The sequence below is a fragment of the Arvicola amphibius genome, chromosome 7, assembly GCF_903992535.2.
Source record: "Arvicola amphibius chromosome 7, mArvAmp1.2, whole genome shotgun sequence".
NCBI classification, from domain to species: domain Eukaryota; kingdom Metazoa; phylum Chordata; class Mammalia; order Rodentia; family Cricetidae; genus Arvicola; species Arvicola amphibius.
In genome coordinates, this window is record NC_052053.1 from 119,178,216 (window position 1) to 119,200,526 (window position 22,311).

The 22,311-nt window shown below is 37.0% G+C and overlaps 1 protein-coding gene across 4 annotated transcripts in view; it reads left to right on the plus strand.

Moving 5' to 3' along the window:
• Ralgapa1 (Ral GTPase activating protein catalytic subunit alpha 1) overlaps positions 1-22,311 on the plus strand; it is a 209,075-nt gene that overhangs the window by 110,768 nt on the left and 75,996 nt on the right. For all 4 annotated transcript variants that reach the window (XM_038335965.2, XM_038335967.1, XM_038335968.2 and 1 more), the window contains 6 exons: positions 658-786; positions 5,826-5,951; positions 6,788-6,846; positions 9,030-9,138; positions 10,542-10,652; positions 18,476-18,544. In XM_038335965.2, coding sequence (XP_038191893.1) covers positions 658-786; positions 5,826-5,951; positions 6,788-6,846; positions 9,030-9,138; positions 10,542-10,652; positions 18,476-18,544 — 603 coding nt within the window. The remainder of the gene's footprint in view (positions 1-657; positions 787-5,825; positions 5,952-6,787; positions 6,847-9,029; positions 9,139-10,541; positions 10,653-18,475; positions 18,545-22,311) is intronic.

Here is a 22,311-nt window from a genome sequence, read left to right on the forward strand (position 1 = left end):
CCGCCTACCTAAGTTCTGCACTGTCAACAGGCCAAGGCAGTTTCTTTATTAACTAATGGTATTCACAGCATATAGAGGGGAATTCCACATCATATATAATCAATATAGGCTAATTAAAACCCTTCCTGAAAAGTCACATTGAATAATACAACCAAATGCACTGCATCTTTCCTGGTAAATTCCAGAATCATAATGCCATATTAAGAATATTCACTTAAAAACACCTACCCTTAGGTTTCTGAAGTTATATATCTATTATTCAAGGACTTCCAATCTCTTCAGTTGCCACATAGCAGATCACATAGGTTCAGTGTAGATGTAGAGTATGAATTTTCACACAGAAGCAACTAGGAGAAACTGCTCTGTAATTTAGTGTCAGGAAATGTGGGGCTAAAATTTGCTGTGAAGCAAAGAGCCCTCCTTGCTCTCTAATGTGGAAAAGAAAGTACTAGCGTTTATGTCATTTAATCAGGTGTGTTTTAAGTTTACTTTCCTAACAAAATATACGAAACATGTATTAATTGGAAGAATTAAAATTAGTCTTTCCAGGTAGTCAGTCAGTATATTTTTTATTTCACACTTTTTAATGAAATTGATTAGCTGATTCCCAGTAATGCATATGTGATCATTTTTCTTTCCTTTTTTTCGTCTTCTCAGGACATTGTCAATACAATCATCAAGCACTGCTCACCTCAGTTTTTTTCACTTGGTTTGCCTGGTGCCACAATGCTGATTATGGATTTTATTATAGCAGCCGGGAGAGTGGCTTCTTCAGCTTTTCTTAATGTAAGTCCTTATTTCTAGTTCTTTTAAGGTAATAAACTCTATTTATCAAGACTCAGCTCACAAAGCAACAAAAAGTGTTATTGCTGATAAAATATAACAAATTTATGTCCAGGAAAGTTTAGCATTTGATTGGAATTGATTGCTTCTCCCACATTAAAAAGAAAGAAATTCTGATGTGTTAAGAAGTCAATAAAATTAGTTGGTGAATTGCCCCCAAAAGCTATAAAAAATGGTTTACATCTGATAGGAAAAAAAAAAAGATTTAAAATTGGGACATGTAGGGAAAGAGGGACGGAAGTGAAGAAATGGTTGCAAGTTATTGAAAAGATAAAGAAGCATGGAGAGTAATCATTACTGCGTGTTTATTAAATCATCATGTTTTTTAATGAGAATTTTTATTTGACAATTAAAATTTTAATATAAAGAACAAATATTTATGGGATAACCCAGAAATATGCCCTTGGAGTAACCTTTACATGTTAAGAAGCAGTGAGATAATTGCACAGAAACAAGGGTAGGTGGAATATTTCCTACGTAAGTAGCAGAAGTGAGCTAGCTAGAATTGTGGAATAGCTAACATGTAGCTAGCTAGTAATTGTGGATGTAGTGCTAACATGGGTTAGATTTTCTCTAAGGAAAATTGAGTCATCATTTAAGGAAACATGATCAAATGTGTATTTTAGAAAGATCACTTTCTAATGTCCTGTTAGAAAAAAAATTAGGATATATGGAAGAGAAAATACTGGCATACAATTTAAAAGCATGCATAGCCATTTAATAGATTATTTCTGTTTTGCAAAAGCCCAACAGTAAATGAGAAAAGTGCTGTTTGTGGCCTGACGTAAGGTGTGTATTGGATACTGATGAGAGGTCAATAGAATAATTGTTACATAAGTCAGGAGGTCAAGAGAGATTTTTTAGAAGTATTTTTAAAGCCCTGAACATGGATACAGTTGATCACCCAGAGGAAATGTGCAAATGAAAAGGAAAAAACTGTATTTCTAGCCAGTTTTGTTTCCACTGTTCCTGGAAAACATTCACAGTGTCTTGTATCTTCGTATCTCCATGGTCTAGCACAGAGCAGGGCTTAGTAGATACTTACTGCTGAAAATGTTAAGTACTTATCCAGTACCAGTATACCCTCAACATTGTGCTTAGACTTTGGTGGTTTATGAACTTTTTCTTCCTGTTTATATATGCAGAGGATGGTCTACAGAGGAACAGGAACTTGTCCTTATCACTGAAAGCATGCTCAGCACAACAACATGTACTATGGTCTCGTTGCTCATTAGCAATGCTGAAGTACTGAATCAGAACCTAGGTTGTGATGAGATTATAGATGATGAATGACGTCATTGGGGGATGCATCTTAGTATGTTTTAAGTGCTATGGAACAGGTTATAGTGTTATACTGACTTAAAGTAATACTTTAAAATAAGTAAAGAGATAATTAAACTGTGTCTTGAGAATATTAAATAAATATATTACTTTTGGAGTAGATTACATGGAAAACAAACCAAAGGTGAAACACAAACTACAAGTCCATGTAGTATTACCACGGTACCCAGATAATCAACCTCTTAGACTGGCAAAAGTTGACAGAGCTCAAAGGAGACTGATATTCAAATAACTGTCACTTCTTATTAAGTTACTGTGAAAACTTTATCAATGAACCAGTTACTCCAGATTACTAAGCATATTTTCTGCAACTTCTCTCAAAGTTCTGTAGAAATAAACCCTGATGCTTTTTATGTGACTAACTTTCCTCCTCTACATCTAGATATTGGTTATATAACAACATCCTTTGGATAATTCAAGCAACAGTCCCTTTCTCTGCTAATTTGCATGCTGCCTATTACTGAGGAAGGCTATGTAGAATCCAAATCATTATAAGAAAGCAGCTGGACACTCACATGTGCCCTCTAAGGTTAGAGGCAGTCTTCCTCTGGATGGTGTTAAAAATACTAATTCCAGGTCTTGGCTTTTTCAATTCTCATTTTAGATCCCACCCATATCATCTCTCATTGTTAATGATTCCTTCCTTCCTTAAGCAGATTACAAGCAATTGAATTTTGTCTTTCTTAGCTATTACATAATCACCTGTTCCTGTTGTAGCTTCATATTCAGACATTACAGTTACCTTACCCAACTAATGCCTTTAGCTAAATATCAAGTTTTTAAAAATTAGTTCTATTTGTATAGGATAGTTTTTTTATTTTATATTTTTTTAATTGATTTTTTATTGAGCTCTACATTTTTCTCTGCTACCCTCTTTGCCTTTCTCCTTCAACTCTCTCCCATGGTCCCCATGCTCCCAATTTACTCAGGAGATCTTGTCTTTTTCTACTACCCATGTAGGTTAGATCCATGTATGTCTCTCTTAGGGTCCTCATTGTCTAGGTTCTCTGGAATTGTGATTTGTAGGTTGGTTTTCTTTGCTTTATGTCTAAAAGCCACTTATGCATGAGTACATATGATAATTGTTTTTCTGAGTCTTGGTTACCTCACTCAAAATGATGTTTTCTAGCTCCATCCATTTGCCAGCAAATTTCAAGATGTCAATTTTTTCTGCTGTGTAGTACTCCATTGTGTAAATGTACCACATTTTCCTTATCCATTCTTCATTCGAGGGGCATTTAGGTTCTTTCCATTTTCTGGCTATGACAAACAATGCTGCTATGAACATAGTTGAACACATGTCCTTGTGGCATGATTGAGCATCCTTTGGATATATACCTAAACTCAAAAAAATCAGTAACCCACCTTTACACAGATGATAAATGGGCCAAGAAAGAAATCAGAGAAACATCGCCCTTCACAATAGCCACAAATAGCATAAAATATCTCGGTGTATAGTATAGTTTTAAAGCAGGGTGGCAGATGTCAATTTACCCTGCCCTTTCGAACCTGTAAGTCTAAGTTGTCTTTTAATCTGGACATGAAGTGTTTTGTCTTTTGTTTTGTTGTTTTGTTTGAGAAAATGTCTTTTTGGTCGTACAGGCAGGCTTTCAGCTTGCAATCGTTCCGCCCCAGCCTCTTTAGTGTGGGGATTTTAATATACTCTAACAGGCCCTGTAAAAACGAGCTGTTCCTGTTCTGTTGAAAGTCATATAAGCTTAAGTCATACTAAGATGCAAATCTTTTAGACACTGAGTCTTGATTTATGTGAATGGAAATACTGTGTTGCTAATATACTGACTGGTGTTTCACATTTTTATTAAGTATTCTTAATCCTAAAAACCAGTTAGTCTGTAAATTAATGCTTTGGTCCCTGTTTGGTGGACATGCAAGACGGCTGAAGAGGAAATGTTCAATATTGATATTTAAGAGATGACTTAATAAAATGAAAGACAACATGAAATACTTTCTTCTGTATGATTTATGTTGACATGAATTATAATGTTAGTAAATATTAAGGATAGTAGTTTTGTTCATATGCATAAAAAGATAAAAACCATCTAGCCTGGTACCTATTTCTTTTTTTTTAAATTTATTTATTTATTTATTTTTCGCATTTTTTTATTAAAGATTTCCATCTCCTCCCCTCCTCCAACCCCTTCCCTCCCCTCCCTTCCACCCATACCCCCACTCCCTCCCTCTCCAGGTCAAAGAGCCATCAGGGTTCCCTTCACTATATTAAGTCCAAGGTCCTCCCAACTCCCCCTAAGTCCAGGAAGGTGAGAAACCAAACTGACAAGGCTCACAGTGAGCCCGTCCATGCTGTAGAGTTCATGCTCATTGCTGTTGTCCTTGGTTTCTCAGTCCTCCTCCACCGTCAGCCACATTCAGAGAGTCCGGTTTGGTCCCCTGTTCCATCAGTCCCTTTCCAACTGGACTTGGTGGTCTCCCGTTAGTTCTGTCTGACCGTCTCAATGGGTGGATGCACCCCTCACGGTCCTGACCTCCTTGCTCATGATCTCCTTCCTTTTGCTCCTCATCAGGTCCTTGGGAGCTCAGTCCGGTGCTCCAGTGTGGGGTTCTGTCATTTTCTCTATCCAATGCCAGGTGAAGGTTCTATGGTGATATGCAAGATATTCATGAGTATGGCAATAGGATCTGGATATTTATGGCTCCCTCTCCTCAGCTGCCCAAGGAACTAGCTGGAGGCGTCTTCCTGGACACCTGGGAACCCCTCTAGAGTCAAGTCTCTGCCAACCCTAGAATGGCTCCCTTAATTAAGATATATAATTCCTTGTTCCCATATCCTCCCTTCCTATATCCCAACTATCCTATTTCTTAAAGACAGAATTAACATTTTTTTTAAACTTTTTTAAAATTTATTTAACTTTATTTTATGTGCATTGGTATGAAGGTGTCAGGTCTTGTGGAACTGTATTTTCAGACAGTTGTGAGCTGCCATGTTGGTGCTGGGAGTTGAACCCTGGTCCTCTGGAAGAGCAGTCAGTGCTCTTAACCACTGAGCCATCTCTCCAGCTCCCAGAATTGACTTTTTAATCTCTTCTTATTCATCCTAAAGCAGTGACATCAAGCCATTAACTTATTTGAACAATAGGTAGTGAAATATGAACTACATTTAAAGTAATTTGGTCAGGCATGGTTGCACATGCCTATAAGCCCAGCACTTGGGATGCTGAATAGGAGAATCGCAAGTTCAAGACCAGCCTGGACTACAAAGTGAGTTTAGGGCCAGCCTTGACTATGTAGCAAAACCCTGACTCTAACTAAATAAGTAAATAAAATATTCATTTTTCTTTAATTATGTTAAATGTGTTCTGGTTACCATTTTATGTTCCTATTTAAAGGTCATTAACTGCAGATAGTTTCTGTTTATTGGTTGCTTTTAAAGAACATTTTGCTATTTGTCCATTGTATTTACTGAGAATAATCACACTCTCTTTAGAAGTTCTAGATGGAAACTTAAGTCTTTTACATTCCCCTTTTGAATCATTGCATGCTCACACTGCCCTGTATAATGTAATTATAGAACAAATTATTTAATGACAGAACAAAATATTTACTGGTAGTTTAAGAACACAGTTAGCTAGCATTTTTATAGAGTGTTTACATCTGATACACAGGCACCAAGAGTGGAAGCACAAGTTCTTCTGGGATCCTTAGTTTGCTTTCCCAACTTATATTGTGAACTGCCTGCTCTCCATCCCAACATCCCTGAGATTGCTGTGTCTCAATTTACAGATGTTAAGGTAAGAAATCAGACGCTAGTATTTAGCATATATGATGTAATCTGTCTTCTCCCTTTTCTTTTTGAAATCTAGTTACTAAAGAATGTTAATATTTCAGTCATAAATCTAGAATGTCTGCTAGGAACAAAGCCTTTTCAGGTTTAAACCTGAAAACTTTGAAACCTGTTCTCATTATCGAGTCTGCTCACATGTCTGTCCCTTAGGAGTCATTAATTCACTCACTGAATATGTGACCCAAGACCTATGCTGCTAATACAAGACTTCTCAGATTGAGATGTCACTAAAGCTAAATGTTTTAACTTCCACTTTCTATTCTTGATCGAACTTTATTGCTTTGTATGAAATATGGAATATCTTCTGTACTTGAAGCATTAAAGGGCTTGCACATTCATTAGGAACAGACATGACAAATGACACTTGTTTCTTCAGATTTTAAAAAGGTTTGATAAAAATAGGCCAGTGAAGCCATCTGGCCCTGCCGTTCAAATACTATATCTAAAAAACATTTAAGGTATTCATGCCTTTTAGGTATCAGTTCTGTTGTGTAGTGATTCTTTATTATTCTCCTAATCATGAATAAAGTTATTTTAAAAGATACTTTAGTTATAAATTTCATGATTTGTTAGCCACCTTTTAGAATAATTCTGGGTTTTTATTAAAAGTGAATTTAAGAACGAATTGTTCACTTACCCACTCTATTTCTAACGCCCAGAGCACTATCTGGCCCAGAATGGCCAACTTGTAAATATTTGTTGAATTAGTACACTGTACTAATTCATTCATTGTACTAGTACATTTGAAATTGTAATCATTTATTCTGTTCCTTCTTATTTTAGGAACTTATAATTAAAACTGTATTAAGCTCAGCAAGAGATGAGCCCTCTGGTCCTGCACGGTAGGTCAGATGTTCTTAATGTAACAGCTATCCCTAGCAGTTTGTAAAAATTACAACACTTCAAATTGTTCCAGACTTCTAAATGCCTTCATCTTTCATAAAGAAAATAATTTGTTTTAATCTTATTTGACTACCTTTTACTTCATCATTACGTTTCATTAGTTATTAGTTTCATTAGTTTCATACGTTTCATTAGTTATATAGTGCTTTGAAGCACAGAGTAGAGATCAATGTTCATTAAAATATTTAGATTACAGAAATTGATATATCTAAGAAAATAGTATACTTTAATTGCCACCTATTTGATCATGATTTTTAATACACTATCGGAAGATTTTTACTTTCCTTTTTGTGCATATGTATATATATGTATGTGAACACATATCTGTGCAGGTGCTCATGCATGCATGTGTGCAGGCCAGAGGAAGACATCAGGTATCCTCTGTTGCTTTCCACCTTACTCCATTAAAACATGGGATCTCTCCCTGAACCTAGAACTTACCAAGTTTTGGCTAGGCTGTTGTCCAGCACTATACTGCTTCCCCGTCCTCACTGGGGTTGCTGGTTTACACAGACATGCCCGGGGTTTTACAGGTATGGAATGCTGGGTGTCTGAACTCAAGTCTTCATGCTTTGTAGTAAGCACTCTTACCCACTGAGCCATCTCCCAATCCGAAAATAATCTTAATTATTTTAATAAATTAGGGAAGAAACACCATAGTCTGTTTTGTGCCCTCTACTTTCTCTTGGTGTACATACACAAATTTAGAAACATCTTGTTTGTAGCCTATTATTTCATGTTTCAATGTTTTAATTTAATCCATTGATTTTTGTTTTTTGAGACAGGATCTCATGTAAATATGGGCTGGCCTTAAGCTCACTATATAGCCAAGATTGCCCTTGAACAGGACCTGATTCTCCTGCCTCAGCTTCTCAAGTGCTAGAATTATAGGCAGGAACTAACACACCTAGCCAACCCTTGATGTTCCAACAAAAACTAGTTCGTATTGGTACTCCCAGTCTCTGCTTTTGGTTAATTGAGTTTATGGAACATTTTGTTGCATTTCAAAATGTATTGTTGCTTTATGACTTCATATACTGCTATTGCTGAAACCGCGAACGTAGTTACTTAGATCTATCAATACTATGTAAGAATTACGGGTTGATGCCAAAGGAGTGAAAATAAGGCAGTAGCCCTTACTCTGAAGACGTCTTGGTCATCTCTGGGGTTAACAGTTGGGTAACAACAGTCAACACAATAAGGGAAGACTTCAGACTCTTCTGTGTTCTAGAAGAAAAAAAATCATTGAACTATTCTAAAATGTAGTATAAGAATATCAGTATTAATACATGTATGTATGCCAGAATTACAAATAGTAGGCTATTTTTATTCTTGGAGAGAACTGTTAAACGGTTTATCAGAAGCTTAAACTTGAGTACATTGAAGTCTTCCTGATTCTGATTACCAAGTAACTTCCAACTGAATCTTAGCTGAGTCACTTTTAGGAAAATAAAACCCCCATAAGGTTAGAGAAGCAAGCCCTACAAGGTCTATTTCTTCTGGAGTTTTTAAAAATTATTTTCAGTTTGTTTAAGAAAATTGTGGGGGGCTGGAGAGATGGCTCAGCTGCTCTTCCAGAGGTCCTGAGTTCAATTCCCAGCAACCACATGGTGGCACACAGCCATCTATAATGAGCTCTGGTACCCTCTTCTGGCCTGCAGGCACACAAGGAAGGAATGTTGTATACATAATAAATAAATCTTAAAAAAAAGAAAGAAAATTGTGGCTAGCTGTGTTAAATTTGAATAACAAAAATATTTTACTTACTCCATCAATTTATTTTTATATAAGCTAATTTTCCTGTTGCTAGTCAAGAATATTAGACTCTCTCCTGTTGAAAGCAGGCTCTCCATTTGTTTGGGAAGAAGACTTCTTGTCAATTTAATCTCATGGATTTGTCAGAAAGGTGCTGCGTGTTGTTCCCAGCTCTCCTGCTCTGCTTGTCGTATCGCCATTGGTGAAGAGTTACAGGAGAAAACTAGCTTCCTATTGGCAGTGTTTTTATTTCTGCTTTTCCTCACTTATCAGCTAACTTATACAGTAGCAAAGTCTTTGATTCATTTAAACAGTGAATGTACTAAATGTTGTGTTTTATTTAAAGTCATTGTATCTTTTTTTTCAGATGTGTAGCACTTTGCAGTTTAGGTATTTGGATTTGTGAAGAATTAGTTCATGAATCTCATCATCCTCAAATTAAAGAAGCTCTGAATGTAATTTGTGTTTCATTAAAGGTAAAGAAATCTATTTCATGAAAAATACTGAGATCATTAGGACACAGGATTTTTTTCCCACACATTTAATAATCCTGGTCCCCTGTGACTATAATATTCAATCGTCATTTTCATCATGTATTATTACATTAACTCCTTGATTCTGACTCACTTTAAGAATGGTCCCACTCTTGAATTGAAGGTATTTTTGTGATGAGCTCTTATGTCTGAACTTTTCTATATTTGATTTCTTTCCTAGAAAATATGTGATTGACGTCTTAAAAATAAACCGGTCATATAAAACAGCACATAGAAGGGAGATGATTTAGTGTGTGTGTATGCATAAGAGAAGGGAGAAGGGAGAGGGAGAGAGGTATGGTATATGTTTATGTGTATGCTTGTGTGCTGAGGCCAAAGTCATGGGCAGCTTTTCATAGAATGCTGAGGACTTGAACTCATATCCTCACATTTCAGCTTTAGGCATAAGCTGAGCCACCTTCCCAGCCCTCTTGATTTTTAACTAGTATTTTTGTGACTTACTTTCTGATCTTTATTACTCCCTAAATTACTGAGTTTTTGACTTATTAATCAAAATAAATATCCTCTTTATAGCCAGAATAGAATTTGTTTAAAAGTAGCAATCTAGGGGCTGGAGAGATAGCTGAGTGGTTAAGAGCATTTACTGTTGTTTCAGAGGACCCTGGGTTCAATTCCCAGCATCCATGTGGCAACTCACAACTCCTTATAACTCTAGTTCCAGGAGACCCAGTGCCCTTTTCTGGCCTCTTTGCCTACCAGGCACATACATGGTGTACATACATAGATGCAGGCAACCAACACAAAAGAGTTTAAAAAATTAGTGATAATCTAATCAAGTAGAATATCTGAATAAAATTATAAAATTTATTGCGTTTCAGTATTATTTGGGGGTTTGTTTTTGCTATTATTGTTTGAGACAGTCTCACTATTTAGCCCAGGCTACCTTCTAATTCAGTAGAATGCTCAGACTGTCATGAACTCATAATTTTCCTGCTTCTGCGTTCTGCATGCTGAAATTTCAGGCATGTTCCACCATTCCCTGCTTATATGAGTATTTTTACTTATGAAAGAATATTTATTATTCTTGTCTTAAAACTTTTAATACCACAGCATCTGTTTAAGGCTAAACATGTGATATGCATAGTAAGCACTTTTGAGTAATACCAGTGAATTGACAGATAATTCTGATTATATGCTATGTTTGAGGCGCTTTGCTAAGCAAAGTGAAGAATAAAATGGAAACTGTACAGGTACAAGCTTTGAGAGATGTATGATACAATAGCTGAAATTTATACTAAAAGGAAACATGAGGTTTAAATTGCCAGAAGCTAATATTGACGCATAGGCATAAAGAAGGCTATGTGACAGTGGCTTTTTTGTTGCAGTTCACGAATAAAACCGTTGCCCATGTGGCGTGTCACATGCTTCACATGCTGGTTCACTATGCACCCAGACTGCAGGCCTACCAGCCCGACTCGCCCTTGAAAATTATTCAGGTAAACAACTTTTTTCTTTATTTTTATTATAACCATATATTAAAATTTACTAGATAGGGATACCTTAAATATGAAATTATTTTAATAGGTGCTGTTTTTTCATAGATAAATATTTGGTGTTCTTCTTACATTTTTTGTATCAAAGTTCCTGATAATTCCTTTATATTTTTAAATTATTTATTTATTTATGTGATTAATTTACATCCTAACTGCAGTTTCCCTTCTTCTCCCATCCCTTCTCCCCTCCTTTCACTCCCCTTCCCTACCCAATCCACGCCTCCTTTGTTTCTGTTAAGAAAAGGGCAGGCCTCCCATGGAAATCAATTTTTTAAGATACCTTTATTCTATGTGCATGTGTATATGTGCACCACATGTGTGTAATGCCTGCAGAGGTCAGAAGAGAGCATCAGATACTCTGGAACTGGAACTACAAATGGTTATAAACCATCCTGTGAACCAAGGTTTTCTCCAAGACCAGTAAATGCTCTTAACCACTGAGCCATTTCTCCAGCCCCCTCCCTTGTAATTTTTGTTAGAAATATGGTTTCCACCGGGTGGTGGAGCCCACATGCCTTTAATCATAGCATTTGGGAGGCCAAGGCACACGGATCTCCAAGTTCAAGATCAGCTTGGTCTACAGAGGGAGTTCCAGGACAGCCAGGACTGTTACACAAGAAACCCTGTCTCAAAAAATAAATAAAGCAAAACAAAACCAAAAAAAAAGTATTGTTTCCTGTTTTGGAATGAAATTTTTTTCAGTCATGAAAATAGTTATTAGTTGTGAAAGTTATATATTTTATACAAACTTCTTAATACCATTGTGTTTATAAATCTATGTTCTGCCTCATTTTCTTAGGTGAGTTAAACATGTTCTCCTTTCAGTTTACCAGAATCAGGACATTGTTCCTTCCTTTTTTAGCCAATCATTTTTGCTACTGCAGTATCTTGCTCCTGGCAAGTACCTTTGGGGCACTTCCTTCTTTCTGTAGGAGGAAGCCACTTGGTTCCCGACTGCTCAGCCCTGAAATAATCACACAGAAACTATATTAATTAAATCACTGCTTGGCCCATTAGCTCTAGCTTCTTATTGGATAACTCTTACATTAATTTAACCCATTTCTGTTAATCTGTATATTGGCCAGGCAGTGGTGGTGCACGCCTTTAATCCCAGCACTCAGGAGGCAGAGGCAGGCGGATCTCTGTGAGTTCGAGACCAGCCTGGTCTACAAGAGCTAGTTCCAGGACAGGCTCCAAAGCCACAGAGAAACCTGTCTCAAAAAAAAAAAAAATCTGTATATCGCCATGTGGCTGTGGCTTACCAGGTAAAGTTCCCAGTATCTGTCTCTGGCAGCTCCATGACTTCTCTCTGACTCTGCCCTTCTCTCTTCCAGCATACAGCCTAGCTTTCCCCGCCTAGTTCTGTTCTTCCCTGACAAAGGCTCAAAGCAGTTCTTTATATATTAACCAATAAAAGCAACACATAGACAAAAGGACCTCCCACACCATCTTCCCCTTTAGGGCATCATGAACATTCACATGACTTTTTATCATGTCACCTGAAACAAAAATTAAAAAAGTTTTTTTCCACATTTATCTTTGGCCATAAAATAAAGTTCCTTTCTTTGGCTGTGAATTCAGACCTCCAACTGAAGACCCATCTCATCTTTCCAGAACTATATACAGTTTCCCATGAGATATGGGGCCTATATTTGGGCAACTAAGTCTGCTTACTCTCTCCCAGATGTACCCCTAACTCTCATCTTCTCTGAAGTGCTTTACTTCTCTCAAAATCCCCTCAGTCTGTATGCCTTTCTTGGTATTCTTACAACATCTTCGAGAAAGCTGAAAACACGTATTTATTAAGTTCCAGTTGTCATATCATTTGCCTCTTCAGAAATAACTAATTCTAATTTTTTGATTCAGGTCTCACTATGTAGCTTGGATTGGTTTAGAACTCAATATATAGATCAGGCTAGTCTCAAGCTCATAGAGCTCCACCTGCCTCCTCCTTCAATGCTGAACTTAAAGGGATGCACCACTGCTCCCAGCTCAGTGTGTGATTCTTATTTTATATGTATAGGGGTTTTGCCTAATATATGTCTTTGCACCACTTGTGTTCTTGGTAGCTACAGAGGCCAAAAGAAGGTATTAGATCCTTGAAGTTGCAGAGATTGTGAGCCACGCTGAGAATTGAATGTCCTTGTTAGATATTGGATTCCTGGTTGCTGAGCTCCTCCTCTTCCGATGCAATAAGCCAAATAAAACTGAACTAATAAATCCAGATTTAATAAACAGGGCAATGCAAAGCAGAACACTTCCAGGTGACCCTCGGGAAGGCAGGGGACAGAACACAAGGGCACCCATGGCAGATCTATGGGTTAGATCTTAAATAGTTGGTAAGCATAGTCTTGAGCATCTCCGGGGAGGAGCTTTCAATGTTGGGCTTTCTGGAATGGGACAGGGTTTGGGAAGAAAGAGATCGGGGATGGGTATTGAGGTAGAGCCTCCACCAGAATATTCCAGACTCTTTGGGTATATGAATACCAGGGGTTGTCTTCTTGGTTAGCTGTTCCTTGGCTAGAATGAGGTGTTTCTCTTTATCTCTTACTATTTTCAGTTTGAAGCTCATTTTGTTAGGTATTTCTTTGCTTCCCAGTCCCATTGAATTTGAGTGCTTTTGTCCCTCCTTTTACTTTATGGTGGTTCCTGTCTTTAAAGCGAAACTGTGTTTCTTACAGACAACAGATAGGTGCTTTTTTGTTTCTTGATCTATTCAGTCTGTGACTTTTGGGTGTAAAATCAGGGCCATTGATATTTAAAGTTATTATTGACATGTGTGTTTCAGTTGTGGTCATTACATTGTTAATTTTTGGTGTTGTGTTCTCAGTGGAACTTTGTGTTTTAATAATTATGGCTTCATATTTCTTTCCACCGTCTCTCTGCTATGCTCCTTTCTTCAGTCTGAAGTCATGCTTCCTGTATGTTATTTATGTTTCTTTTGTTGAATATAAATTTTTTAGTCTGATTATATCTTGGAAAGTTTTTCTTTCTTCTTCAATTATGGAAAGTAATTTTGCTGGGCAGGCAAATTAGTCTAAGGCTAGCTGTCATAGTCTTTTCGGACTTAGAATACATTTCTCCAGGCTCTTCTTTCCAAGTTTCTATTGAGAAATCATCTGTTATTTTTGTGGGATTTTTTTTCTTTGTGATTTTTGCCTTTTCTCTTGCACTATGTAGTGTTTTAACTATTATATGCTTTGGGAATTTTATTTTTTGATCTTGTCTATTTGGTGTTCTGTGTTCTTCATATGCTTTTCTGTAAACGTGTGTCTTAGATTGGGAAAGTTTTCTTCTATGATCCTGTTTAAGTTCTTATCTGTCACTGTCCTGGGATGATTCTTCCTCATCTATGCCTATAATTGAAAGGGGTTTTTTTTTCCATGGTTTCCCTCATTTCCTGCATGTTCCTTTGACTTTTCATACTTCTTATTTGTTCTAGATCCTGCTTTATCTTCAAGTCCTGTAATTCTGTCTTTTGCTTGATTCATTTTACTTAGAAGACTTTCCTTTGAGTTTTTTCGTTGAGTTATTGGGTTTCAGTTCCTTTTTCATTTCAGCTTGAATTCTCCTCAGTGTTTCTATCTCCTTATTGAATTCTCTTGTAGAGTCCCGCATCGCCATTTCCCTCAGCTTTATGTTTGTGTTTTCTTGGCCATCACTTGGGTGTTGTTCTCCTTACTCTTTCTCCTTTCTTTCATTGAGCTGTTTCTTTGTGTCTTCTGTAAACTCCTCAAATTCTTTGATAAGCTTCAAATCCTGTGTTGGGTTTCATATAGGTCATTCTCACTGGCAAGCATTCCCACCAAACTGGTAGGTTTTGGAGAGAAGATGCTGGCTTGATCAATTGTATTATTATGATTTTTGTGACAGGATCAGGCTAGATCCTGGAGATGGATGTGGAGATCTGGCTGTGTGGAGAGGCTGGATGCAGTGTCGAAGACACCTGTGGGTTCTGAATTCATTGCATTTGGGAGTTTATCCCGTGGTGAAATGGTTATATTATATATGGAAGTTCTTTTTTTAAAATTTTTGAGTAACCGCTGTGCCATTTTTAATGTACTGATTTGCATGTCACAACACTTTTCTCAAACATTTTTCTTTTGTCTTTTTTATTTGCATTTCTCTGTTGAGTCTTAATGTTCAGCTTATTTCACATATACATATATTGTTTTTGATTTTTTGAGATAGGGTTTCTCTGTGTAATAGTCCTAGCTGTTCTGGAACTCGATTTGTAGACCAACCTGGCCATGAACTCACACATATCCACCTGCCTCTGCCTCCCAAGTGCTGGGATTAAAGGTGTGTGCCACCACTGACTGCCTGGTTTGTAAATGTTCTTTTGATGAATGGTCTAGTCAAAAAATTTCTCATGAAAGTTCAGTCTGTTTCCTTACTATTGAGCTATTTGAATTTATATGGTAGGTATATTTAGAAGAAGTTTTCTAATTAATACATGGAAACAGTTGGTCAAAAATATATAATAGTGTATAAGTACAATAACAGTACAGTAAAAATGCAATAAAAATTATTTCCAGGGGTTGAGGAAATGGTGTAGTTGGTAAGTCCTTACTTGATGACCTATGTTCCATCTCTAGCATTCACATAGAATTTGGGTGTTGAAGATCACACCTGTGGTCCCACAGCTGGAGAAGTAGATACAGGAGGATTTCTGGGGTTTACTGGGCAGCAAGTCTTGCCAAATGAATGAGCTTCAGGTTGAAGGAGAAATCCCCTTCTCAGAATTCAGGGTAGAAAGTGACTGAAGAGGACAACCCAGCGCTGACCTTTGGCCTTCACATACATACATGTGCACCCTCACAGGCATACACATATTTAGTACCAGCACCTCTACTGCATTTGCAACATGTATATGAGATTGCTCTATTAGTTAGGCTTTCTATTGCCGTGAAAAGACACCATGACCACAGAAATGCTTATAAAGTCAAATACATAATTGGGGCTGGCTTACAGTTTCAGAGGTTCAGTCTGTTTTCATCATTCCACAAGCAGAAGGGACTGTGTGCCACAATGGACATGGCTTGCACATAGGAGACCTCAGGGCCTGCCCCCACGGTGACACACTTCCTCCGACAAAGCCACCCCCTATGGTCAAGTATTTAAATGTGTGAGTCTGTGGGGGCCATACCTATTCAAACCCCTGTACCCCATAGGCTTATAACCACAGCATAATACAGAATGTATTAAGTCCAACTTTAAAAGGCCCTATAGTCTCTGTTTAAAAGTTCCAAGATTTTTGTGAGATTGATGCAATCTCTTAACTGTAATCTCCTGTAAAATCAAAATCAAAAAGCAGATTACATATTTTCAGCATATAATGGCACGGGGTATATATTACCATTTCAAAAGGAATGGAAGGATAGTGAGGGAATACTGGGCCAAAGGAAGACTGAAAGCCAGCTGGGTAATCTCTGATTTCTGCATCTCCATGTCTAATATCAAAACGCTCTTCAGCTCTCCAACTCCTTCCAGCTTTGTGGACTGCAACACACTTCTTACTGGTGGGCTGGTTCCACTCTGTCAGCAGCTCAGCTCTCCTTGGCAGATGATCTCCAACCTCTTGGGGTCTCCAAGGCAATCCAGACCTCGCTTTCACAGTATCACACAGTGGCCTCTCTAGGTCTCCATTCAGGAACACCCTTGATACATGCCTGGCCTCAGCAGTTTTCTTTAGTCGTTGCTCCTTCATTCTAAGCCAGAAACATGTCAGAAGCTGCCAAGTTCTACTGCTTGCTGGGGCTGGAACATGGGCCCCTTGTTCAATTAAAAGATGAGGTAGCATGGTGGTAGAGTACTTGCCTAGCATGCCAAGGCTTAGATTCAGTCACCATTACTACAAAAGAAATGTTAAATAAAAGCTAAGAATAGGGGTTAAAGAGCTGCCTCAGCAGTTAAGAGCATCTACTGCTCTTGCATAGGACCAGAGTTTAGTTCCCAGCACATACATCAAAGGCTTATGGCTGCCTGAATCTCCAGCTAAAGGAGGATCCGATGGCTCTGACCTCCACACAGCCTGCACTCACATACACATACCCACAAACAGGCAAACATATACACAGAAATTTAAAGGGAGAAAAATGCTGGGGATGGGGCTGGTGAGATGGCTGAGCAATTATAAGCACTGACTGCTCTTCCAGAGAACTTGAACTCAGTCCCAGCACTCATATCAGGTACTCCCAACTTCTTTAGTGTCGGCTCCATGGGATCAGTACCACTCTCTGGCTTCCTCAGGCACCCACACACAAACAGCATACAAACCTTCAGACATACACATGGACATATAAGTCAAAATAAAAATTATTAAAGGTGGGTGGAGCTGGAGAGATGACTCAGTGGCTAACACTGTTTAATGCTCTTCTAGAGGAACAAAGAGCCACATTATGACTAACAGCCATCTGCAGCTCCAGCTTCTGAGTTCCAGAGGTGTTCACCACCTTCTGACTTCCTTGGCTACTATGCATGAATGTGATACACATACAAACACATATACAAAATACACATGTAGATAAATACACATGCAGATAAAATAAATATCCCTTTTCTTAAAAAAAAAATGGGATGGTGCCACATATTTATACTGATATATACTCTGGAGGATCAGATCGGAAGGGCACTTGAACCTCGAGTTTAAAGCTAGCCTGGGCAATGTAGCAGGACTGCATCTCAAAAAAAGTCATTGAAATTTAAGTATTTTCCAAACAGATGAAATTTACCTTAATGACTTCCTTTTTATAACTTCATATTTCCATTTCATATGTATTTAGGTAACATTTGATGCTTTTAATATGTGTTCATTTAAAACACTTATCTCAAAGACTATATTTACATGTTGCATATATATCTATCTTGAATATTCCTTATGTGAAATGTTTGTTTGCCAGAGTATTTTCAGATTTCAAGTATTTTTTGTTTTGTTTTGTTTTATTTTCTTACCTTGGAATACTTTCATATTTTTCTGTCTTAGAATACTTTCATAGACTCCAGCAGTCAAACATCCCTAATTCAAAAATTTGAAATTCTTTAAAACTCAAAACTTCTGCATTTGGAGACATAGTCTCATATAATCCATGCTGGACTTAAACTTACTGGCTAGCTAAGGATGAGCTAGAACTCCTGATCCTCCTGCTTGTCCAGTGCTGGGATTACTGGCCTGTCCCACCATTTTTATGTTTTTTGTGGCTGTGAGCCAGCGCATCTTGCATACTAGGCAAGTACTCTACAACTGCGTGATCTCCCCAACCACAAAATCTTTCAGAGTGTACAGTAAATTTTTTGGATTTTGAAGCATGTCGGTTGTGGGCTGCTCAGTCAACATAGATAGGGAGATCTGGAAAGGCATAGGAATGTAGTTCTTGAGGTGGTAGGATTATAAAGATCTTTATAAATTCTTTACCTCTGTCTTTGTATTTCCTCTAATGGACCTGGATATCTGTTTTTATACACATTGATTGTGAATTAAATTAGTATAAAATGATTTACCATCGACAGAATTTATCTCTTGTAATTTTCATTCTGTTCATGAGGATTATAAATGAATAACAGTTAAATGTACTAATAAATTTACATTTTACAAACTAATATAACAGTATATGGGTTAGAAACTGTGTTATATAAAGGTGTTATATTGATGTTAAATTTACAGCAATAGATTTTCTATCACTTAATCATGTAGTATTTAAGTCTTAGGGAATTCAGTGAATGTCGTGTATTTTAAACTCATTTACTTATTCATCTTTTACCTACAGATCCTAATAGCTACTGTCACACACCTTTTGCCAAGTACAGAAGCTTCATCATATGAAATGGACAAGAGGGTAATTTTATTTTTTTTGAAATTTAATATATATTTATATTATATGTATTGAATGTTTAAGATTTTAAAGGTACAAATATTTGTATGATAAATCATCTGTATTCAATCAACTATGGTGAAACTATAACTTTCTATTACATAAATATAAAAAAATTCATTTTATGTACTGAGAGATGGCTCAGCAGTTAAGAACTCTTGTTCTAAATGCCCCTCAACTGAAGAAATGGATAAGGAAAATGTGGTACATTTACACAATGGAGTACTACACAGCAGAAAAAACTAATGTAATCTTGAAATTTGCAAGCAAATGCATGGAGCTAGAAACCATTATTTTGAGTGAGGCAGCCCAAACCCGAAAAGAATTATCGTATGTACTCACTCATACATTTTTTAAACATAAAGCAAAGAAAACCAGCCTTCAAATTACAATCCCAGAGAACCTAGACAACAATGAGGACCCTAAGAGAGACTTACATAGATCTAATCTACATGGGAAGTAGAAAAAGACAAGATCTCCTGAGTAAATTGGGAGCATGGGGACCATGGGAGAGGGTTGAAGGGGAAGGGAAAGATAGGAAGGGGGCCAGAGAAAAATGTAGAGCTCAATAAAATCAATTTAAAAAAAAAAAAAAGAAAAAGGAAAAGTAGCAACAACAACAAAAAAAGAACACTTGTTATTATAGAGGACCCAGGTTTGATTCCCAGCACCGCATGGAAGCTCATTAGAGTTTGTAAATTCAGTCTCAGAGCATCCAACTCCTTTCGACCTAATGGCACCGGGCGTACAAATGGTCAATATACATGTACACAAAATATTTATACACATTAAATTAAAAAAAATTAAACAAATTTCAGTTTAGTTTTAATCTCATGAATATTTGGCTGTCTGGAAATCTCAGAGTAGTAAGGAAACTTAGCAAACATTTTGTTTACTTATAATGATTTTAATATAGCTTGCCAGACTGTGACGTTGTTAGAGATTCAGAGAAATTTACCACCTCTGAAGACAGTCACCTGTTTTTTTACAGCTGTTATCAGTGGAAGGTAAAGACATTTATAATAAACAGAGTACATGAATATATTATAAGTATACTTCCTTTGTTGCTGTTTTTGTTTTTGAGACAGAGTTTCTCTGTGTAGCTCTGGCTGTCCTAGAACTCTCTCTGTAGACCCTGCTGGTCTCAAACTCAGAAAGAAATCTGCTTGCCTCTGTCTCCTGAATCCTGAGATGAAAGGTGTACGCCAAAATTCCAGGCCTAGAAGTACACCTCTTAAGAGAAGGAATTTTCTCTGTCCCCAGAAAGGTTCTACCATGTGACATTTACCTTTAGACCTTTTCCAGAAGGTCTTTAATATTTTTTTGTCCCTTCCTGTATTCCCTCCTCTGTCCTACCCTTCCATTCCCAACCCCATTTAACCCTTCCTGTTCTATTATTCCCCTTCCTCCACTTTTACTGCTGTGTTCTACCTACTATCCCTTTTAAAGATGAAGAATAGTTTACTAAGAACTATAAATATAAAGGATAAGAAGTATGTATAAAGGAGATATATATTGTGTATATATATATATATATATATGAATGTCAATGTATTTTAAACATACATGCATATGTGATAAGGAGTGTTTGAGACTATATGAATGTTTTAGACTTTTGACTTTAAAAAGATTTTCACTGGTTTTTCTTCAATGTTTTGCATCCTTATACCTTTCCATTCATCCTTTTACCTTATCATCTTCCATCAAGAATTTGTTTGAAGCTTATGTATTACACTTAGACAAGCCTCCTATTTATCTAAGAACTATTAATATTGTTAAGCAAGACACAATATGGAGAGGCATTTCTTAAGTCAAATCACTTACAATGCGGTTTATACACCTTTCTTAATTACAGGCTTATAAGAGCATGAGTAAGCTCTGTGTAAGCAAGGAATTTTAGATTTATTGTTATCGGTGAATATAACATTGTAATTTTGAACATATTAGTAGACAGAGGTTAAAAAAATGCTAGAAATACACTTCACTTAGAGCGCACTTGCCTAGCTTGCATGAAGCCCTGTGTTTGATCCTCAGCACTGCCAGAAAAACAAACAAGAAAAAGGAGTAAAGGTCATTTATATGGTGATTCAAAAAAAAGAAAGAAAGAAACAAAAGGAAAAAAATCATGTCACTATGCACTTTAGGGATTATTGCTACTTCAAAACAATAACAACAAAACATTTTTTTAGCCCCAGTTGACAGAAATAAAATTTAGGTTAAGTCATATAATTGTTACTACATATGAAACTGAAGACAGGAGCTTATCATTGGCAGATAGAGTCTAAAACCTTTACTCTCTCTATTGACATCAATTCAGAACTTTGATTTCAGTTCTACATTAGAAGATTAATTTCAGGGGTTAATTTGGGTTGATTTGTTATGATGCTGAGGATGGAACTCAGAGCCTCCTCCATGTTAAATTAAGTAAGCCCACAGAGGCCATAAGTTCATATTATAAGGAAGTTTCCAGAATAGTAGGAGGAATCTTTGTTAAATATTTCACTTTATTCGTCCCCTTAGTCCACACTGGCTTTATCCCTCTGCGGTGTTGTGTATGCATTCTATATGCTACAGTGTATGATACAAACTTCATTATGTTCTTCTTTATAAACGCAGTATAGCTACCAACATTTAGGTGATAACATTGATTTGTTAATTGTAATGTAATCTATAAATCTTACTTAGATTTCACTAGCTAGCTCAGTAATGTACTCTATAACAAATGAAAAGCCCAAACCTGTGTTCTGTTTGTAAATATACTATTACATCTTAAAGTTTTTTTTATGGGCTGGTTTTTCAATAATTGTTGGTTTATTAGAACATCTATTTTTCTGATAAATGGCATGTGATGACACAGCTCCTCCAACCAGGTTGCACCCTTAATCTTTCCCATATAGTTCTACTATCTGAGGACAGAGTCTCCATAGGAGCCCTTAGGAGCTAGTCTCACTCAAATCACCATAGATAATTTCTATCTTATGATCATATGGAATGTTTAGGTTTTGTGTGGGTCCATTGGCTAAAACAGGCTAAAACCTTGACTTAGAGAGTTTTAATGATGAACAGATCCTAGTTGCTGCCTGATTGCCACTTTTATAACACTATTAGTTATTTAGCATTAATTATGATTTTTAATCTAACACAAAAACTAATCCGGTGTTTTGTACTAGAAGTGTTGTGTTTATGGTATCTATTATTTTTAAACTGAAAGGTTTTATTTAATAAAAGGAGGAAATGCTTTCTGGCAGGATACTCAATGAAGTATTACAAAAGGAAAGGAAAGGAAAATGGAGGGAGCTAGAGGGATGGCTTAGACTGTAGAGTGCTTGATGTGCAAGCATAAAGACCCCACTTCAGATCCCATCACCACATAAAGAGCCAGGTCTTGAGGGTACACGCCAGCAGTCCCAGTGCTGGGGAAGCAGAAGTGGGGGGGCTACCTGGGGCTTGCTATCCAGCTAGTCTAGCTGCATCGGTGAGCACTCAGTGCAGGGAGAGATTGATTCTGTCTCAAATAATAAGATGGAGAGCAATTGAGAAAGACAACAAATATGGATCTCTGGCCTCCATATACACACACATGCATACACACAGGAAAGTTGGGGATATGAGATGGTTCAATTTGTAAGGGTGCTTCTTACCAAGGTTAGTGCCCTAAGCTTAATTTCTGGGATCTCCATGATAGAAGGAGAAAACTAATTCCCACAAGTTGTCCTCTGACTTCCACAACC